Below are 24326 nucleotides of genomic sequence, written 5' to 3' on the forward strand. Positions count from 1 at the left end.
AGGCAAATCGGTTTTATATGCATTCAAAATTTTATTTACGAATATATGTTGGTTAAAAAAAAAACAAGTTTAAAAATTAAAAATAAAAATTATTGCACTACTTTAATGCGTAAATAACCAAAACTATTAGACATACATACACGAAGGGTTTGTCCTTCGGATTTATTTATTTCATAGCAAATACCAAGCGTGCAGTAAACTGCAATCTTTTGAAGTTGAGTGGCATTTCTATTGCAATTAGTGAATTCGAGATAGCAACATACTTCGCCGTAATAAGCGTATTTCAAATAAATTGTTGTGTTGTTTTTTAGTGTTAGGCTAAGGCGTTGTGGGCCAATGGTTCTTATTAAAATCATATCCCAATCTGATCCGATTTAAATATAATTTAAAAAAAATGCTTTTACACCAAACTCCGCCACACCTTTCATATTTCATTGAAATTGGTGCGTCAAATATGTGAAAACGGCCGATAATATATATATGGGAGCTATATCCAAATCTTAACTAATTTCCAATTAATTTGTCACATTTATTATTGTAACCAAATTACGCCACACATTCTGAATTTCATTGGTATCGGTCATATATATCGTGTTTGGTGCATAACATATATGAAATCGGCCGAAATATATATGTTAGCTATATCCAAACCTCAACTGATTTCAATATAATTTGGATATTTGTTCTGGTGCCAGATTTTGTCTCTCTGTCTTTGGTTGCAGCAAATATGTGAAATCGGCTGAGTATATTTATGGGAGCTATAATCAAATCTGAGCGTATTTGAATATAATTTGTCAAATTTATTTTTGTACCAAATTTAGCCACTCATGCCGAATTTCATTGGAATCGGAAATACGTATCGTGTTTTGTGCATCAAATATGTGAAATCGGCGGAAAATATATATGGGAGCTATATCCAAATCTGAACCGATTTTAATATAATTTGACTAATTTATTTTCTAATCAAAATCCCGTTACATATTCCAAATTTCTTTGGAATCGAACATACATATCGTGTATGGTGCATAAAATACATGAAATCGGTCGAAAATATATATGAGAGCTATATCCAAATCTTAACCGATTTTAATATAATTTGACAAATGTATATTTGTTTTAATTTCCGTTACACATTCCAAATTTCATTGAAATTAGAGATACACATCGTGTTTGGTGCATCAAATACATGAAATCGGTCGAAAATATATATGGGAGCTATATCCAAATCTGAACCGATTTCAATATAATTTGACAAATTTATTTTCGGATTAAATCCCGTCACACATTCCAAATTTCATTGGAATCGAACATTCATATTGTGTTTGAGGCATCAAATGAACGAAATCGGTCGAAAATATATATGGGAGCTATATCCAAATCTGAACCGATTACAATACAATTTGGCAAACTTATTTTTGTTCCAAATTCCGTTACGTATTCCAAATTTGGAGACTGTATCTTCAACCAATCAATAGATATGTGCATATAAAATCTAAATTTTTGGGAGGTACCTCCGATTCTGGTGCTATATCTCCAGTTCCAAGTGGAAATTCAAAAATGTATATAGCCTATGTTACTTTCAGGCGATGTTGCAGTATATATGGAAATTTTCAGGAAAATCTATTCAGCGGTTTTCGAGTCCATAAATTACAAACAAACATACAAATATTTTTCTCTTTTATAGATATAGAAATATACGCTTTTGAACGCATTCCATTAAGGAGCTCACTATGCATGACATATGAATATAATATTGAATGAACCCTGTATCAAACATTCTATATCCAAAAATGGTTCCTTATTAGTATACATTTTCTGTAGTTTGAAGGTTTCGTTCACAGAATCTATAGTGATATCTAAATAGAAATAAACGCCTACTGCACCTACTTTGGAAATGGCCTATTTCAAGTACTTTCAAGGACCTACTCACATTTTTCAGACAAATGACTGTATCTCAATCTATCCAAACAATATTATATGACAACGGTTTATCTCAAATTTTGAATTCGTACCGTTTAGAAATCATGCAGCAAGGTATCTAGTTTTGTACACCTCATAACAAATTATTATACCCTCCACCGTACTATGGAGGGTATATTAACTTTGTCATTCCGTTTGTAACTCCTCGAAATACTCATGTCAGACCCCTGAAAGTATATATATTCTTGATCAGCGTAAAATTCGAAGTCGATTTAGCAATGTCCGTTTATCTGTCCGTCTGTTGTAATCACGCTATCTTTCGACCGAATTGAGATAAAAGGCTAAAATTTTGCACACATGTTTGCTTTTCCAGTAGGCAGGTTAAGTTCGTAAATGGGCCATGTAGGTCCAAGTTATCATATAGCCCCCATATAACGGTACCTCCCGATATTCGGTATTTTGATGATTTTAGCGACATTATTCACCGGAATTGTTTCAAATTTGGTATTTGAAGTTCCAAATGGATACTACAGCCTAAGACAGAAAATTGTCTGTGCAGGTCCACGTCTTCGTATAGCCCCCATATAACGGTACCTCCCTATATTCGGTATTTTGATGATTTTAACGACATTATTAACCGGAATTGTTTAAAAGTTGGTATTTGAAGTTCGTAATGGATACTACAGCCTAAGACAGAAAATTGTCTGTGCAGGCCCACGTCTTCGTATAGCCCGCATATAACGGTACGTCCCTATATTCGGTATATTGATTGAATTTAACGTCATTATTCACCGGAATTGTTTCAAAGTTCGTATTTAGAGTTCGTAATGGGAACTACAATCTGCAACAGAGAATTGCAGGTCCAAGTCTTCGTATAGGTCCCATATACCAGTACCTCCCTACATTGGGTATTTTGACGAGTTTAGGTACAATACCCACCGAAATTGTTTGAGATATCGTATTTGAAGTTCGTAATGGATGCTACAGCCTGTGAGAGAAAATTGTCTATGCTGGTCCAGGTCTTCGCACAGCTGCGATATAACGGTACCTCTCTATATACGATATTTTGATGATTTCAGCTACATTATTCACCGTATATTTCAAGTTTCGAATTTGAGTATGGTAATGACTTGTGACAAACAATGCCTATGTAGGTCCACGTCGTATAGACACCAATATAACGGCTATATTCGGTATTTTGAAAATTTTAACAGAATTTTTTAAGAATTTTATTTCCTAATTTTTTCCAAATGGTGGAGGGTATTCAAAGTTCGGCCCGGCCGAAGTTACTGCTTTTTTCATCAGTTTGTAATACCACAAAATATTCTTTGCGAACGCAGAGAGTAAAATTTTAAGTCAATTGAACAACATCCATTTTTCTGTCCGACCGTCCCTTGAGATCATGTTAAAGGACGTATTATTCAATAGATTTTTGATACTTTTTACAGACGTATATATTATTCTTAGCGCGACTGATATCGACCCGTTTAGGCATATATATGGAACAACAAATGTTACAATTAAAGTCCAGAAATATACAAGTAATGAAAATTGATTTATAATGACAAATTAAAACTAAGGTTATCACTAAAACCTTCAGTGCAGCTCTGTTGCCAAAACTAGTATTATCAATTTTAATTATCATTAATTTTATTAAAAAAATCTTTGTTAAAATGCGGATAAAATCATTAAAACACCATTTATCGGGGTCCACCGTTACATGGGGATTCACAGTGTTGTGATACCAAAGACAGCTCTTTGCGAAATCTTACCTTCCACTTATAAGTACTTTTTTTTAAAAAAATATTACATATGGGACCCTTCACCACTATGTATGATTAGTAGAGTTACCCGTAACAAATAAATGTTTACTTTGGGAATTTATGTGAAGTATTGGAAAATTTTGTAAATACCAACCATGAACCTGTTTTCAATACGTAGAACAAATATATTGGAGGTATATCCAACTCTGAATCGGTTTCCATCGCTATAGAGTACATGTACATGCTACATCCAGACTTTAACCGATCTCGATAACATTTGGCAGAGGTTTTTCTGAGCTTGTATCTGGTACCAAATTTTACATTGTTTAGAGTGCATATTACGAATATGAGGGACTTTTACACCAAATCGGATGAAACAAATCGGATGAAACATATGTACGATGAACTTACTTCTAGGCTAAATTCGGTCGCATTTGGTCTGATATTAACTATTTGGTACAAAATAAATAAAGATATATATGGTTATATCCAAATTCGAACCTATCTTCATAAAATTTGGCAGAGGAGTTCATATTATGACTGTGTGGGACTAAAATAATTAACCGATTTTCACCAAATTTGAAGTACTTGCTTCTGGGTTGTATTCGATCGGATGTGCTGAAATCCATTCCATTTGGACGAATATTAATCATGTGGCGCACAATATAATTAAAATCGGTTCAAAGTATGTATGGGAGCTATATCAAAATCTGAACTGATATTCATCAAAATTATATAGGTCTTTTCCGTTTCCCTTTGCATGTTACAAACAAATGCACAAAGACATAATACCCTATACCACAATTTGGCGTAGGGTATAAATATTAAATAATTCATGCCTAGAAATGTGATCACAAACAATAGTTAAAAACGCCGAAAACTCATTATTTATGGAGTTATTGCCAAATTATAATCATAAAGTAATCAATTTATAAAATCAGTAACTCTAATCCGTGCGTTTTCTTTTTGTCTCTCTATATTTAGCGTGAACAATATGTTTTTGAAGGATCGCATTTATGTCCTATGAAACGTATGAAATAAAATATGTAAGCGTTTGTTTTTCATTTTACTAATTCTTTATATTCGCGATAGAAACATGAACCAAAGACCTCAAATGGAAAAGACTAGACCAAATGCATTGTGAGAAAGTAGTTTGTGGCTATACTATCTGGAATAACAGCCCTGACAGAACATAGAAGTATAAAGATAGAACAAGACTGAGTCAAAATATGGTAACCTTGTGAAAACGTCTCTGGTGTTATGATATCATAACAACATAGTTACCAATGTTAACTGATTTAAACCGCTAAGGCAATATGCAAATGTTTGAAAGGTCTACGATATGCAAATCTGAACCAATTTCAATATAATTTGGCAAATTTATTTTGTTTTAAATTCCGTTACACATTCCAAATTTCATTGAAATTAGAGATACATTGCGTGTTTGGTGCATCAAATGCATGAAGTTGGTCGAATATGTATATGGCAACCATATCCAAATCTGAACTGATTTCAATATAATTTGGCAAATTTTTTAGACAAATTCCATCATACATTCCGGAATTCATTGAAATGTACAAACACAGCGTGTTTAATGCATCAAATACATGAAATCGGCCGAAAATATATATGGGAGCTATATCCAAATCTGAACCAATTTCAATACAATTTGGAAATTTATTTTTTTCCATTATGCATTCCAAATATGGAGACTGTATCTGTAATCTAGCAATGGATATGTGCATATGAAATCTAAATTTATGGGAGGTACCTCTGATTCTAATGCCATATCTCCAGTTCCAAGTGTAATTTTAACAAGTAAAAAAGCTGTAAGTTCGGCCGGGCCGAACTTTTAATACCCTCCACCATTAGGTACAAATTTGACAATTTCCAAAAAAAAAACCAGTAAAGAAAGTCTTCAAGTCTGGCGGGGCCGACTTTATCCTACACCACTTTGCTAATTAAGTAGAGCTCCACATAACAATTAAAAGTTTTTATGGGAGAATTCAATCATACACGCTATGATTATAATTATAATTTAAAGTTCAAAGGACTAAATATGCCGAAGCATTTGTATCTTTTAAATTCGGAATTGTATTGCCCATTTGGTGCACAATTAATTTGAAATCGGATAAAGATATATATGGGAGCTATATCCAAATCTGAACCGATCTCGATAAAATTTGGCAAAGATATTTCTGAGCTGTATTTGATATATTTCCCTGAATATCGTTGTTACGGAGTGCATATTACGGTTGTGGGTAACAAATATAACAAACCGGATGAATAATATATATGGGAGCTATAGCTATATCTGAACCGATTTCGATCAAATTTGGCATACATATTTTCAGGCCTAATTTGGGTGTATATGCAAAATTCCATACAATTCGGGCTGATATTACACGTTTGGTGCACAATAAAAGGCAAATCGGACGAAGATATATATGGGAGCTATATCTAAATTTTGACCGATTATCTCCAATTTCAATAGGGTTCGTCCTTGGGCCAAACAAAAGATCTTTGCAAAATTTCATCTGGATCGGGCAATAAATGCGACCAGTAATTTGTTTACAAAAATACATGGACAGACGGACGGACGGACAGACGGACGGACGGACATGCATAAATCGACTCAGAATGTGATTCTATGCAGATCATCAAAAGGAACTATGGGTCTATCTCGTTTCCTTCTGCCTGTTACAAACAAATGCACAAAGACATAATACCCTAACCACCTTGTGGTGTAGGGTATAAAAAAAAATAAATAAAATAAAATCCGTTAAAAATTCTGTTAAAATCTTAAAAATACCGAATGCCTATACGACGACGTGGACCTGCATAGGCAACTTTTGTCATAAGTTATTACAATATTTAAATGCGAAACTTGATGAAAAATCTGTTTATAATGTAGCTAAAATCATCAAAACACCGAATATAGGGGGTACCGTTATATGGGGGCTATACGAAGACGTGAACCTGCACAGACAATTTTCTGACATGGGTTGAAGTATCCATTACGAACTTCACATGCGAAATTTGAAACAATCCCGGTAAATAATGTCGCTAAAATCATCAAAATACCGAATATCGGGGGGTATGGTATATGGGGGCTATACGAAGACGTGGACCTACATGGCCAATTTTCTGTTTTATTCTGCAGCATCTATTACGAACTTCAAATGCCAAATTTGGAACGATTCCGTTAAATAATGTAGCTAAATTCATCAAAATACCGAATATCGGGGGGTATGGTATATGGGGGCTATACGAAGACGTGGACCTACATGGCCCATTTTCTGTTTTTGCTGTAGTATCCATTACGAACTTCAAATGCTAAATTTGAAACAATTCCGGTGAATAATGTCGCTAAAATCATCAAAATTCCGAATATCGGGAGGTACCGTTATATGGGAGCTATATGATAACTTGGGCCTACATGGCCCATTTACGAACTTAACCTGCCTACTGGCAAAATATACATGTGTGCAAAATTTTAGCCTTCTATCTCAATTTGTTCGAAAGATAGCGTGATTACAACAGACAGACAGACAGACGGACAGACAGACACACAGACGGACATGGCTAAATCGTCTTAGAATTTTACGCTGATCAAGAATATATATACTTTGTTGGGTCTGACATGAGTATTTCGAGGAGTTACAAACGGAATGACAAAATTAATATACCCTCCATAGTATAGTGGAGGGTATAAAAATCTATATAGCCTATGTTATTTTCAGTATACTTGGAAATTTTCAGGAAAATCTATTCAGCGGTTTTCTAGTCCAAAAATTACAAACAAACATACGATCAAACGTACATGCTTTTTCCTCTTTTGTAGATATAGATATATAAGTCTAACTCACGAAAGGTCTAATAGAGCATAAAAATTACCACTGAGATTTTACTTAGACTCCGATTCATTTATAACTCCCGTACATTGCTTCTATTCGATTTAATTTATAATTTAAATATCTCTAAGGTAGTTGATTCGATTAATAAAGATAAAGGTATATATTTTACGTGTTCTTTTCTAAATATGCATAGTGGTGGCATCATATCTGTCCTCCCGAATTTTGTCCTTTCCTTAACGAAATTAATACACATACAGACCATCCTATCACAGATTTCTGTTCTTTAGTTCCTCACTTGAAATAAACAACATCTACTTCATAGTTCTGTGCACTATTGGGAAACGAATATACACAGCAAAGCACATATACTCGTATATCGCTCATTTACTCAAAGAGTAGCATAACACAAAAAATCCGTTCTTTGAGTAGCAATTTCTATATTTTTCAATGAATCTTACTTTATCTCTCAATCGGATTGTCATGTTGATATCTGTTAAAACCATGTAGTTTCACATTAATCAATAAAAAGGTATATTGAGTGAGTTTGTGAAGAACTTAAATACTTTAAAATCTGCTTGATATTGCACAAACATTAACACTGATATCGGATTACCTTTTTACAAGTAATTGTCTGCGTAGTTTTCTTACTTTTTGTGTAGTAAACTGTCCTTAATTTGAAAATTCAAATTTCAATCCATAACTGAAAATGTGTTTTTCTCGAAACTGAATATTTTTAAGATAAGACACTCTTTGTGTAAATAGGAAATATGTATGTGAAAATGTGATTGTGCAGGTGTACCCCACATTACCACTGTTATCTCTCCTTATCGACTAACCAATCCGAGACGCAGAGAGAAAGAAGCAACAATAAGCAAACGGCGTATCAGAGAAGGAGAATGTGCTAGGCGTTATGTCTCATTCGATGATAATTTAACCAATTTTATGAAAATAAATTTAAATTATTATGGCCAAAGATCGTCCTCTTAAAATATTGATATTTTTAGTATCTGTAGTTTTATCAAAAATCTTAACCACATACTCTTGTCATTGTTCTGCTCGTTGCCTATACTTTGTCTCAATGCTTTTTTACCTCTCTGCAACCCCATCTCCTGGGCACTAATCAGCAATACAATTAAATAATTTTATTGAGAACTCATTGAAGAACGCCAAAGAGTTCAATTGAATTATACCACTTCGCCAGTTCCTAAGCGGTTTCGGTCGAAAACGTTCGCTCTTTTCTGTTCAACCGTTTAGTATTGTATCAAATAAAAAAGCCACACGAAAATTTCATCGATCGACCTACATACAAATCCCACACAAATATCGATCACTGTCAGTTTATTGAGTGACGCCGAAAATTCGGAGTGCTAACTAGTCGAAATGACTAAGAGTTCATTTATATTTATGTACGATCAGCCTAAAATTATTATCGCCCAATAAAAAGTCAAATAAAGGAGTAATTCGCACAAATAATATGTCAGAGCCTGCTGCTCAAGCAAAAAGAGAACATGAAGAAAATTACATATATAAAGTGATTAAAAACAAAAACAATATAAAAGATCAATAAATGCAAATAACATCGGATTATATAATCAAAGTATCCATGTTTGTGCCAATACGTATGTAGACATCGGTTGTTTTTGTTTATGCATATGTTAGCACGCATACACACTTATGAAAGATACATACAGAGCTTTACATACTTCAATACAGTATTGTCCGTCCACATGTACTTATGTATGTAAGCCAGAATGCATAGAACAAACAAACAGTAAACCATTTGTGCCGATGTGACGGGGAACAGTTGGTTAAACACTTTTCTCGACAATGGAAGTCTCATTCCACCTTCAATTTTGTTCTTATCTTTTACAATGAATACACACACACTTACACAAAAAGCTGAATGTTTTGTTATAATTATCTTTGAATCGACCTTTTCATAAAAACAATCATTTATTTATTTTATCTGGCCGTTGGAAAAAGTTAGGCAGTGAGAAAAAAGTCTCTTTTCCGACGCATCTTCAATTTCCATGAAAATAATTTTCTTTGGAAAATGAAAAACTTTGCATGTTTACACATAACATGCAAGGTATACACATAAATTTAGGGTAAGGTGTGATGGTGGTGGGAATAAAATAATAAGTGCATATATTTGCCTAAATATGTTGAAAATTATAATTTGATTGTTAAACAAGTAAAAAAATTAAGTTCGACCGGGCCGGGTACTTTTAATACCCTCCACCTTTGGGTAAAGAAAACATTTTTATACAAATGTATCTGAATTCAAACGTGTTCCCGTTTAAACTTCATATACCAGTAAGGCCGTTTGGATAATGCTGTTAAACTTTTCAAAAAAAAAAAAAAAAACACAAAGTGGCTGCGGCCATTGTATGGGGGCCAAAACGGGAACCTCTATAGACAATTTTATAATTCAAGGATTGTCATCTACAAAATCTTTTTAAATACCAAATTTGAAACAATTAAGTGGGTAAATGGGACTATGATTATCAAAATACCATATATCGGTGGGCATCGATATATGTGCAGTATAGGGAAACGTTGACCTAAATATGCAACATCCAGCCGTTGAAGCTAGAACCCATTATGAAGTACCAGGACCAATTTTTAGACAAATCCGTGGAAAATGGGGCAAAAATCATCAAAATACCGAATATCGGGGGGTACTGTTATATGGAGGCTATACAAAAACCTGGATCTATACATACAATGTTTCGCCATCGGAGCTAGAACCCATTACGAACTACATATACCAATTTTTGATAAATCCGTGAAAAATTTGGCGAAAAACATCAAAATACCGAATATCGGGAGGTACTGTTATATGGCGGCTATACCACAATGTGGACCGGTATATCGCATTTTCAAGCTCTACGTCAAATAATGGGGACGGTATCATGATTTCAAAATACAGACGGGTAGACAGACAGGCGGACAGACAGGCAGACAGACGGACATCGTTAAATCAACTTAGAATTTTATTCTGATTATGAATATATATACACATTATGGAGTCTACAACGAGTTAAAAATCCTCTCTAGACTGAATCCTAGCAGGTGTCATAATAGTTTACGAATACATCATAATCCTAAATCTTACATAAACGTCAAAAATTAATGTGATGTCAAAGAAAAATAGTTAAATTGACCAGACGGCCGAACTTAACGCTTTTTTATACATTTGTTTGTTTAAGGAGAACATAGTGATCGAATATTTAAGGTGAAACATTTTAATACGTGTGGTCCCGTAAAGGAAAATGAAATTATCAAAAAAAATTGTTTATAAAAACTGATAAAAGAGATTGTGGGTCAAGTTAGTCCACTTCCACGCTTTCGTATAATCCCCATATAACTGTGTCTCCCGATATTTGGTATTCTGATGATTTTAACTACATTTTCAGTAGAATCGTTTTAAATTCGGTATGTAGAGTTTGTAATGGGGTTTGTCTTCTGTGGGCCAAAAATTATGTAACACCTCGAAATATTTGTTTCCCACAGAGGAAAGTGTATATGGATCTTTCCATCCCGAGCTGAGTCGATCTAGCTATGTCCGTCTGTCCGTCCGTCCGTCCGTCCGTCCGTCCATGTTAATTTGTAATCAGTGTGCAGGTCGCAATTATGGCCCGATCTTTACGAAATTTAGGATGGAGGTGGGGCTAGAGCCAGAATAGAACCCTATCGCTTTTGGAGATGATCGCGATGAAAAATTTCATCTACAGTACGCAATTATAGACCAATCGACGCGAAAGTTAGCATGGGGCTAGAACTTAGGGTTGGGCAGAAGTCTTCCAATTTTGATGGTCATCGGGTAATATTTAGTGGGTGAAATAGACCATAGCATTTGTGTTAAATAAATAAATATATAATATATATATATATATATATATATATATATATATATATATATATATATATATATATATATATATATATATATATATATAGCGAAATACATACAATGCATATACACAAAGGAAGGCGATGTTAGCTAGAATGCTTATAACTTTATAATGGCTGGACCTATTTTGACAATTTTTGTCAATTCAGAATGCCCTCTTGGCACAAAAGAACAAAATCTAAAGAAATTGCGCAAAAATATGCCAACATTAACATATAGATTTTGTAATATTTTGTGACATATTTTTATTTTTTCATATTTTTTATCGCATGCATGACTTTTTTCAATTTCACTTTTAATATTGAAGTGTAATTTTGTAATATTTGTTCACTTTACAATACAGCTTGGGGTTATTATATACAGATTGCAATTATCGTCCGATCCTCAGAAAATTTTCAAAAGGATAGGGTTAGGCCCAGAAGGGCTAGATGTTCGCAATATATTTAAGGGTTCAAATGGACCAACAATTAAAACTGTTCCTGATTTTGCAGCCATTATAAAGGCCACAAATAGAAAACAAAGGACACGAAATCTCGCATGAAGTTAAAGTTTAGGACAGCGGGTAGAATGGACCACTACTTTTGTGCGTAAAAACACCAACATTACTTACAGATGATATCCGAAATACACAAAAGGCGAATTTCTGAATTTTTTATGCTGTTTTCGTTGACGAATATAGGCAAATATCATAGACAAGCAAATCATATAGATGATCTAAATTTAGAGATACAGAGGGGCCTCTTGCTTTTGGAGGTGATTGCAAAATATTTAGGGGTTTAAATGACCCAAAAACAGGCACGCCTGAGAAGAGAGTTAACGACAGGGAAGATTTCTATCATTTTGCATGACCATTGGATTATATTTAGCTGTAAAATGGACCACAACAACTAACAGCACGACGAAGTGCGGGCAAATGTCCCTGGTCAAAATGCTAAGGGCAATATCTGGGCAGTGCTTCATGAAAAAATTTCAAAAGCGAAATCTTCCAAAAGGGATTTGGACATAGGGGGCTTCTAACATATAGTATTGTTGTAGGGTATCACATGGTCGATCCCGCACTACTATAGCCTTATATCGACACACTCCTTCTGGTACTCCCCCACAACGGGTCAAAATTTTGCATGACCCAAACCCTTATTAAAGCAAAAATTCTCACCGAGCTTAACACATCCCATATTTCTACCAACACAAGATGATAGATATCGGCCCACTTCTTCCGGTACCTCCCCACAAGCGGCCAACATTTTGAATAATTGTGACCCTTACAACGTGCGAAACAAATCAGCGATTTTCTTTAAACTTAGCATATTCAATATTTGTATCACTATCAGTTCAATCCTTCTGCTACCTCCCCACAAATGGTTTTAATTTTTTATTGCCAATTACAGGGTGAGATAAAAAACGGCAATAAAGTCAAACACCATAATTTTTATTTTTTTTTTTTTAAATTTTATTGAATGAAAGCAAGAAAGCATCAAATTTTGGAATTAGTTTAGATTTTTTCGAATTGGTCACCTTTGGCACGAATTATGGCCTTCAAACGGCCAATGAAACCGTCACACGTTGCCCGAATGTTGCTCTGAGGAACTTTGGTCCATTCCCGGCGAAGCGCTTGCTTGCGGTGATCGACACTTTGGTATTTTTATTGCCAACTTTGCTTTCTAAAATACTCCAGACACAATAGTCCAACAAATTGGTATCCGGAGATTTTGGTAGCCATTGTGAAGCGAAGAACCTCATTTTGTAACCATTCTTGGGTGGCTCGTGCTGAGTCCTGTTGGAATGTCCAAGGTTTGCGGCTAAAATGTTTGCGTGCCCAAGGCTTTAATACACCCTCCAGAATATTTTCGCGATAATATTCGGCATTTATTCTGATGCCACGGTCGATTTATACGGCGGCCCACATTATCACCATGGTGAGTTCTGGGGCCAACTGACCTTTTTGGCAAGTAAACACGATCATTTTGCTTGTTTACAAACTGCCGGACAACGAATGTTTTCTCATCGGAGAAATCCAAATAATAAATTTGCCGAATGGAATATTGCGATATGTTCAGCTCACGAGCCGTTTTTCGGTCACTGCGACGCGGGTTTCGATCAAGTCGCTTCTTTATTTTTCGAACCATTTCTGCTGATGTTGCTATTTTCTTTCGTCCACTTCCTTGACGTCGGGCTAAGCTATCAGTATCACGGTAACGAGCGATGGTTCGAGATACATGCTGGAGTGCTCAAACGATAGCCACTTGTGGTTTGCCAACCAATATAAAGAAATCACACTATCACGCTTGAATTACATCACGAATAACATTTTTTTTCTGGAAAATTCTCACCAAAATGCTTTTGTACTCTTGCAAACAATATAATGAGCTGTCATTGAAATAATTTTAACAGCTGTCGGACGAGTGGCTTAGAAATGACAGCAGTCTAAAGTTGGTTGCAGTATTTTTCATCTCTCCCTGTATTCTCATTAAATTGAAAATAAGTTTTCAATTTTTTTTAATTTTGCACACCCAATATTTTATTAGAATTAGAAGAAGGGTGAAAATGGTACATTAAAAATATCACATATCTCATATAAAGGAATGGAAGTAACCGATATAGTCCAAATCTGACAGGTTGTTATATTTATGTATATTATGTAAGATAAAAAGGATCATCCCCTTTTAAAGAGTCGACAGTTTCAATAATCGTAATGAAAGTCAAAATATATTTAATTCAACTGATTCTGGGTTTTATATAATAGTCTCACATGTCTTTGAGATCTCTACATAACACAAATACTTTTTTGAACGTGTTGAACCGTGTGAAAATTAGATTTTTCAAAAATATCTTCATATGAGGAAATTTCTCAGAAAAAAAATCGCACACACAAAAAACCAATTAAAAAATTGGTTTTCGTAAAATTCATAGCTTGACAATTCTCATTTGTATGTTAAAATCACAAACAATTTGCAATATTAGGTATGTGATGTTTGTTATAAAAACAACAGGCATGGGTTTGCAAACTCTTTATCATTGCTGAAAATTAGAATTTTTGGTTTATTTGATATTTTTGATTATTTCGATAATGACATCCCGAACATTTCAAATATCTGAATTAAACAAATATTTCTAACGAAATATAAGCAACATTTAGAGTATTGGAATTGAAGATATGTTTTTAAAGTGTTTAATTAAAATATTGTTATAATCTCCACCAAACGATGGGGGGATATTCACATCTAACGGAAGAGAAACGAGTACTAAATTGAAGACCAAGAGGGACATTGAGTAATGTTATGGTAAAATGTTCAATCATTGGATGCAAGGTGAACAATTAATTTTGGATCCCAAGAATGACATTTTCACCAACCTTTTGGCACAGCATTTTCACCACTAAGTGGGACATCAATTCTGCATAATGTATTTCAATTTACTCTGACGTTCAAAGGGTGTTTTATGTTGGAACAGTTTAATCTACTTAACTTCCTTGATGTGAATGTGATGAGAAATATTTGTCAGCAGATTTTATCAATAATTGCATTTTCTGTAACTACAACAAGCCTATATGGCTTTTACGGCTATTATATGCATTATAGTGGAGTATTAGCTTAATCCAGATAAATGAACCATGGTTTGGCATATTAAAATATATTGTTTTTTTTTCGAATGAAATGCCGTGGATTTTTCACAGCATTCTTAATATAATTACATTTATTTTTCATCCTTAAAAAAAAAACGGAAACATTTGTTCTTCCCAAAACCTGTAATATGGATCTAAGTTTCAACAGAATTTGAAATTATTTTAAATTCCTTTCTTTATTGTTCTAAATAACACATACACATACAAAAACTGTCATTAGTACCAAAAGAAGAAGTTGTATTCTGGAGATTGCTAACCCTACAAAGCCTTCATTGTACCTTGTATCTGCGTTTATTATCCGATGGACAAAGGATAAACTTTATTATTTCAAGTTTATTGTGCAACAAATGCATAATATCTGTCTAAAAAAATAAAAGACCGAACTCATCTTACGAAGAAGTATATAAAATTTGTAAAATCGGTTCAGGTTAGCAAAGCTCACATGTTCACATATATGTCATCTTATCTAATAGTTACTAACGCCGTAATATTCTCTCCATAACAATAACAATCAAACAAAAATTTCAAATACAGACCAGAAATACCTTTACATGCCTACATAGTCAAGGTGTTCAAGTTTTTTAAAAAGTTCCGAAAAGTAAATTGTTATATTTCAGCTTGAAGATTTTTAGTACACTATTATTGGTCTGAGCAAAGTTAAGAGAAAATATAAACAAAGCTTTAAACAATAACAATTATTGCTCTTATTGGCAATACGTTAAAGGGTAACTTTTTTATGAGTGTGTTTGTGTGTGCTTCCTATGCGAAATCATAAACGTTTAAAAAAGAAAACAAACCATTTTTATCTTATCGATTATATTGTTACAAACATGTGCTTGAACAGGTCGTCGTATCTCGAACCTAAGAACAAATACAAACATAACTGCAAATAAGTGAGCGACTAAGAAAGTTTTTGCGCGAAAAAAGGTGAAGAACGAGAAACTACCGAGCAAGGGAATTCCATTTTTTTATAAGCTGATGCCTGATTTCCCCCCCATAATCTGCCCCGAAGACTGGTAAACCTAGCTACCTTTGGTGACCTATTGCTTTATACCAATCATCTCTATAAGAATGCGCAATTGTTTTACGAAAATAACCAACGTTTTTCGTAAACAGGCGCGACATAAGTCATCCGAAGAAGGAAGTCTGCAGCAAGAGGACGATGATGTATATACACGCAAAAAGACAACGAATACCGAGCCAACAGTGGCCAACATAGAAACAGCGAAAAAAAGTACTCTAAGTGGATGTTTAAGTTTGAAAACAAATGATAAGCATTCGGGCTGGGACCGTCGTGATGGTGTCGGTGATAACAGCGAGGTCGCCCACACATTGAATCTATCGACACAAAGTATAATGGATGGAGACTACGAGAAGCATCTCCAGTTACGTCTTTCACAGAGAAGTAGTCAAAGTACTATGAACGAGGCGAAGAACGACTATAACCGTCGAGATGCGTTGCACGCTAACGATGGGGTTTATCAGCAGAAACAACTACGTTTGCTCGGTAGAAACGTAGACGAGGCGGAGAAGGGGCAACTGTTATACATGGAAGCCACACCTTCACCCGTTTCTTTTGCCATAGATGCGTCTCCAACGAATGGAAGTCGTAGATCTTTTGTGGCGGATAACAAAACCAATGCAATGCCAACAAACTATGACAAATGCAATTCTAATGTTGCCAAGACACCAGAGGAAATGGAGTACGAGGCAAAGGTTGCAGCTGAATTCGAAGATGTAATGACACCACTGCCTACAACCGCAAAACACATTCAGTTTGCATTTGGCCGTAATTTACGTCCGGAAATTGCAGAAGTGATTCGCAGCTTAGATGCCAATGCATTGCGTATCAATAACCTCACGGTTGAAGATAAGTTCGAATTATTACGACGTTTCGATTGTGCACAGCAGGCTCGTCGCCATGGTCGTGGAAACAATTTTGTGCGTTCAATGCCTCCCCCGGGACATTCTATACAAATCGATCTAGGTCTCGTGGGCCATGAGCCAGACGACCCGGAGGACAATCCCTCAGATTCCAGCACTGAAGGCGTAGTTCTACGTCGCAAACACCATCAAACCCCTAAGGAGAAATCCACGTCATGTTTATACGAACGTCGCCTACCAAAAAGCCCAAAGCTTAAATTAATTCTAGAAAGTAAATGGAAGGAAACTTCTAATGGGTCCAAAACAGGTATAGCTTTTAAAGAGGTGAACGACAATGATATCGAGGTATGTATCGTTGATTTGATTAAAATTGTAAGAAAACATAAATGTATGAATTAGACTTGGCAGCATATCAATGAACGACTCATTCGATATTTCCGATATAATTCACTGAGTTTTCCCCTTAATAACACAAATAACAACATTGCTATTTTAGAACAGTTTTACAGTTTTTATCAACTATTGTTTTTCTCGTTGTTATAAAAGCAACAAAAAATTGTAGTCCGTCTGTCCTACTTTTCATCTGTGGAAATCAGTCTAGCTTCCGAACGAAATAAAATAGGTTGATAAAATTTTACTCAAATGTATATTATATCTGCAGGACTTTGATGAAAATGGGCCATTTAAGTACACGTTTTGGTATAGCCCCCATATAATGGTACCTCCCTATATTCGGTATTTTGATTTTAGCTACATTATTCACCGAAGTTTTTTTAGTTTCGCATTTGAATATTGTAATGGCCCATGACAAAAGTTGCCTTTGCAGGTCCACGTCGTCGAATAAACCCTAATATAACGGCCACATTCGGTATTTTTAAGATTTTAACAGAATTTTTAACGAATTTTTTTTTTTTTTTTTTTTAAATTGCCAAATTCGTTGTAAGTGGTGTCGAGTGTTCAAAATTCAGCCCGGCTGAACTTACCGCTTTTTTACTTGTTCTTCCTTCATTTTGAAAACGGCACAGCACCTCATATTTCATTATTACAAATGTTTATTTTTTTCTCTTTAATTACAACAAATTCTTTGACATATACCTTGTATTTCTACCATGGCTACTGCAAACTAAACCAGTAAGGAAAAGTCAAAAGTCGGGCGGGACCGACTAGATGATACCCTACACCACTATGTAAATTTAGTAGAGCTCCGTAACAAAATAGTTTATTTCAAGTAGATCATATCACCTATCAACATTTGGCTTTAGAGCAGTTATAGTTTTCTATAGAGTGCATGATATCACTTGGAGAAGGATTATATTAAAACAAGTAAAAAAACATTAAGTTCGGCCGGGCCGAACTTTTAATACCCTCCACCTTATGGTAAAATAACCCTTTTTTTATAAAAATGACTGAATTCAAGCGTGTTTCACTTTAAACGTCATATAACAGTAAGACCGTTTGGATAATGCAGTTAAAATATAAAAAAACACATAAAATGAGTGAGGCCCTCATAGGGGCCCATATCAAAACGGGAACCTCTATAGACAATTGTATACTTCTAGGATTATCATCTATCAATTCTTTTAAAATACAAAATTTGAAACAATCATGTGGGTAATAGTTACTACGATTATCAAAATACTGAATATCGGTACATACCAGAACATGGACCTGCACTTTTGTCATAAGCTATTTTAATATTCAAATGCTTAACTTAAAAAAAAATCTGTTTATAATGTAGCTAAAATAAAAAAATACCCTCCACCATTTCGTAAAAATTTGGCAATTTTCAAAAAACTAAAATCCATTAAAAATTCTGTTAAAATCTTAAAAATACTGAATGTAGCCATATATTAGGGTCTATACGACGAAGTGGACCTGCATAGGTAACTTTTGTCATAAGCTATTTCAATATTCAAATGCTTAACTTGAATAAAATCTGTTTATAATGTAGCTAAAATAAAAAAAAAATACCGAATATAGGGAGGTACATTACGTGGATCTGCACAGACAATTTTCTGACATAGGCTGTCGTATCCATTGCGAATTCCAAATAGGAAATTTGAAACAATTCCGGTAAATAATGTCGCTAAAATCATCCAAATACCGAATATAGGGAGGTACAGTTATATGGGGGCTATACGAAGACGTGGATCGGCATTTTCAATACCAAAAGTCCTGCAGACATTTGAGTAAATTTTTACCAACTTACTTCATTTCGTTCGGAAGCTAGAGTATCATTTGGACTGATAGTGGCTATTTAGTGCACAATTAACCCGAAATCGGTTGAAGATATATATGGGAGCTATATCCAAATCTGAACCGATCTTGACAAAATTAAATACACATATTTCAGAACTATATCTGATATCTCGCACCAAAGATCATTGTTCTGGAATGCGTATTACGCTTGTTAGGGACTTTAAACCCCAAATCGGATAAAACATATACAGAGTGAGATAAAAAAAACTGCAACAATGTCAAAATCCATATTTTTTTAAATTTTATTGAATGAAAGCAAAAAATGTCGTAAATAGCATAAAATTTCAGAATAAGTTTAAATTTGTTCGAATTGGTCACCTTTGGCACGAATTATTGGCTTCAAACGGCCAATGAAACCGTCACACGTATTTTGGCTCATTCCCGGCAAATCGCTTGCTTGAGGTGATCGACACTTTGATATTTTTTAGTCCTGCTGGAATGTCCAAGATCTGCGGCCAAAATGTTTGCGTGCCCAAGGCTTTAATGCACAATCCAGAATATTTTTGCGATAATATTCGGCATTTATTCTGATGCCACGGTCAATTAATACAAGCGGAGAGCGACCATCGGCTGTTAAGGCGGCCCGCACTATCACTATGACCGGCGCTTAAGTTGGTGGTCAATCCAAGGTGCACATTTCCAGCTGACCACTTTGGCAAGTAAACACGATAATTTTGTTTGTTTACAAACTGCTGGACTACGAATGTTTTCTCTTTAGCTCTTTTGAGTATATTTTCTTTTTGTTTCGGTGTAAGTTCTTGCACTTTTTGGAATTTCAATGGCTTTACCCCAGCTCAATTTTTGCCGAAGGTAAAATTGCGATATGTTCAGCTCACGAGACATTTTTCGAGCTAGGTTACCAGTATCACGGTAACGAGCGATGGTACGAGACACAAAAGATTTGTTCACATTGAAATGCTGGAGTGCTCTAACGATAACCACATGTGGTTTTCCAGCCAAATATAAAGAAATCACACTATCACGCTTAATTTCCATCACGAATAACTTTTTTCTGGAAAATTCTCATCAAAATGCTTTTGTACGCTTGTGAACAATATATAGAGCTGTCACTGATATAATTGTAACAGCTGTCGGACAAGTGGTTTAGAAATGACAGCATTCTGAAGTTGGTTGCAGTTTTTTCATCTCACCCTGTATATGGGAGCTATAGCTATATCTAAACCGATTTACACCAAATTTGAAGTACTGATTTATAGGATGAATTCAGTCGCTACTGCCAAATTGGGCTGATATTAGCCATTTGGTGCACAATTAACCCGGAATCGGTTGAAGATATATGGGAGCTATATCTAAATCTGATGCGATTATCAACAATTTCAATAGCGTTCTTTGGCCAAACAAATATTGTTTGCAAAATTTTATCTTAATCGGCTAAAAAAGTGACCTGCATTTTGTTCACAAGAATACATGGACGGACGGACTGACATGCATAATTCGACTCAGAAAGTGACTCTATGAAGATCCTCAAAAGTATCTATGGGTCTATCTCGCCATACCCTCAACCATATGGCTACAGAGGGTATGTATCATTTGATACGGTCAAAACGTGCCTAGTCGAAATAACGGTTTTAGACCCTAGGTCTCTTTAAATCCGTTTCAGAACATTTGGAGTCGATTTAACGATGTACGTCCGTCCGTCTGTCTGGCTAACTGGTGCCCACGATAACTCTCGAAAGGAGTATCCGATTTGGTCCAAACTTGGTATATAGTAATATTTTTGTCAAACTTAGATCGAGTTCGGAGATGGGCAATGTCGGTTCACTCCTTCTGGTACCTCCTCCACAAAAGGTCGAAATTTTCAAAAAATATATTTTTTGCACAGAAAGTGAAAGAATAATCCGATTTTGCTCCAGCTTTGCACATCCTAATATTTGCGACAGTTCTAGGTCAGGTGTGAAAATGGACAATATCGGTCCACTCCATCAAGTACCTCCCCCACAAATGGTCAAAATTTTGAATAATTACAACTCTCATAAATTGTGATGTAAGAGCGCGATTGTCTTCAAATTTCACACATCCCAATATTTATATTAACCCAAGGTAAGGTGTTAAGATGGAATATATTGTTTGCGTCAATCCTAATACTGGTCCATTCCATCAAGTGCCTCTCCCACATTTGTCTTCAAATTTCACACATTCCTACTATTTTTACGAACCCAAAATGTGATAGAAAGACAGAATATATCGGTCAACTCCCTCTGGTACATCCCCCACAAACGCTCAAAATTTTGAATATCCATGAAGTTCACAAAAAGCAAAATCAACATCCGATTGAATTCCAGACATGGTACATCTCAATATTTCCATCAACACAAAATCTGTTACAAAGATGGTAGAGATCGAAACATTTCTTTTGCTACCTGACCCATATTGGGATTGAAAAACAAAACGCTTAAAGAAACGAAGTAAGCGTCAAACTCTTTCAAACTTCACACATACAAACATTTTTGCTAATACAAGATATGTTGTAAAAACGATATATATCTGCAAACCCCTTCTGGTACCTCACCCAGAAAGGGTCATAATTTTCAATTATTTTATCTGTCATAACTTGCAAAACAAGTCAGCGATTCTTTACAACTTCCTATATCTTAATATATCTCCCTTAACCAGAAACCTGAGATGAATATGGGATTTTTGTATGAAATTATGTTATATTTTCTTGTAATTTTGCCCATAATAATATTATTATCTGTATTATATTAAGCATGAAATTTGAAAACTTCGGTCGACTATATCTGGTACCTCACGCAAATGTTAAAATTTTCCAAAAATTACCACATATGTCATGTAAGTAGAAGAAATTTACCAATATAGTCCAAACCTGGCACGTCGCAATATTTAGATCGTATTTATTTAGGTCCGATACGAAATGGACAATATTGGCCCATTCCTTCTGAACCCACTTCATAGAGGGTAAACAATTTGAATAATGATAACAAAAGTCTAAACATACTTAAATAATCGAACATTTGCTGAGGGTATACGTCTGTCGGTGGAACCGATTGATACTTTTGAACAATGGGTGTATTGCAATACCTTTTACGTAACAATCAACAGTTAAAGTTATTTGGAAAATATATTTGTTGCTTTAGATTTTTGCAAGGGTTACAGTAACACCCGAAATTGCCACCGACTGACAGCTCTATTAATAAATCTATTTTATTGAACTTAGCAAAAAATTTAACAGAACTTAAGAGTTTAGTCCAGTGGGCCCATAGAAGATAAAAATGGAATGGTTACATGGTTCTTTCATATGGACTAGCTTCCACTAACATGAAAGTGTCGAAGTTCCTTTAAGATATTACTTATTAGATTAAGAAAGAAAAAAGATATGAGAATCATCTCATAAAATATGTCCTCTTATGGCCAAACCACACTTTTGGAGAAGTTTTTTATTTTTTCTTTTAATAGTTTGTATTTTAGTGCACATTCTAAAGATGCGTCTTAGTCATAGCTGCACTACACATTCTTTTTCTTCTAATTTGGTTCCAAATTGTGGTTCTAAATCTATATATTGAAGAATAAGTATCGAACTATTAGTATACTAAATGGTACTAGAAAAATCCGTTGTATTGGGCATAAGGATTGACTAAATTTGGAATTAGAGTCGTTGATAGATGTACCAAATTACAATAAAGTTATGTTTTTTGTACAATTTGGTATTTAAGAACGGATAGAGTTAAAATCGTTACATTCGACATAAGAATTAAGTTTGGGAAGTAGGGTTGGCATAAGGAGGTGGTGTTGGAAATGTAAACTAAGTGTAGGAACTGTAGTGAATTGTACTAAATGTTGGTACAGCATCTTTTTGTGCGACCGGATGGAGCTGAACATTTGTAATATTGGTATTAGGGTACTGCTGGAGTTAAAACGAATGAAAAAATGAGTATGAGAAAATTACTAAATTTGGTATTTTGTAAACCTTGAGATCTGAAATGGAATCTGAAATTTGATGTATATGCTTGAGATTGGGAGGTGGTTTTGGAGAAAGATACTAAAAACGAACTAAATGGAGCAAAATTTGGTATTTGGGAAAAGAACAGAGTTGGAAATGAATTTGGTATTAGATTTACTTTTTGTGTGGTGGGAGGTGGATTTTGACATAAAGAAGTCGTTTTAGAAATGCGTAAAGTTAATGTAAAACTACTTTGATTGCGCCATGTATGATAAATATAAATTGTTTTTTTTTTTTCATGAGTAAGATAAAATTAATAATTTAAAAGAAGTTGTCTATATCTATATGATATTTCCGTATAGTTTACAAGTTTATTTCAATCATCTTTACCTTCGTCATTACATTGATCAGATCTTCCTCATTTCAAATTGGCCGTTAAAATATCCTTAGTCGAAACTCTGGAAGTAAAAGACATCTTCCCAGAAAGTGTTGTAGGGTTTCTATCTCGTGTAAATTGCATATGTAGCATTCTTTACTCAATTCATTGGTATCAGGTATTTTGAATACCCATACGAGTTGGCTATTATTGTATTCTTCAGGTACTTATAAATGCGCAGACTTTGGTCATAAGTGTACGAAAACTTAAGAACAAACGTATATGTCCATTACTATTATTGTATTGAGGAACTCCTAAATAAACATCGATATTTCTGGAGAACGCAACAAATGAGTTTGACGCTTACAGTATAAAAATTATCAATAAAAGAAAATTTTTGGAAACCCTATAATGTCGTTGGGCATTCGTATCTGTGCGTGTGGGTCATAACCGTGTAAATTGCACATAATTCTTGTCTATATTATCAGAATAAAAAAAATAAAAACTTCAAAGCTACGGTTAAAACTGTCAAAGTTGCGATTTTTTTAATCAATAATAAGTTGTAGTTTTTTAATGTGATGTATTTTGTGATAATTACTTTTGCTTGTATCTTTATAACCAAGCGTGTTACATATTGACCAAATCGGTTAAGATAGTCGTTGATATTAATGATAATGATATTGATATTGATAATAATAGTAATAACAATAAAAATAAAAATAATAATAATAATAATAATAATAATAATAATAATAATAATAATAATAATAATAATAATAATAATAATAATAATAATAATAATAATAATAA

The 24326-nt window shown here is 34.4% G+C and overlaps 1 protein-coding gene across 1 annotated transcript in view; it reads left to right on the forward strand.

The window, feature by feature from the left end:
* The first annotated feature begins 8692 nt into the window (after positions 1-8692).
* The window catches only part of LOC101889102 (high affinity cAMP-specific and IBMX-insensitive 3',5'-cyclic phosphodiesterase 8), a 55818-nt gene continuing 40184 nt past the window's right edge, over positions 8693-24326 (forward strand). Inside the window, exons 1-2 of the mRNA XM_059126808.1 lie at positions 8693-9159; positions 15923-17307. Coding sequence (XP_058982791.1) covers positions 16150-17307 — 1158 coding nt within the window. The 5' untranslated portion in view covers positions 8693-9159; positions 15923-16149. The remainder of the gene's footprint in view (positions 9160-15922; positions 17308-24326) is intronic.

This window comes from Musca domestica, unplaced genomic scaffold, assembly GCF_030504385.1.
Source record: "Musca domestica strain aabys unplaced genomic scaffold, Musca_domestica.polishedcontigs.V.1.1 10, whole genome shotgun sequence".
Taxonomy (NCBI): Eukaryota; Metazoa; Arthropoda; class Insecta; order Diptera; family Muscidae; genus Musca; species Musca domestica.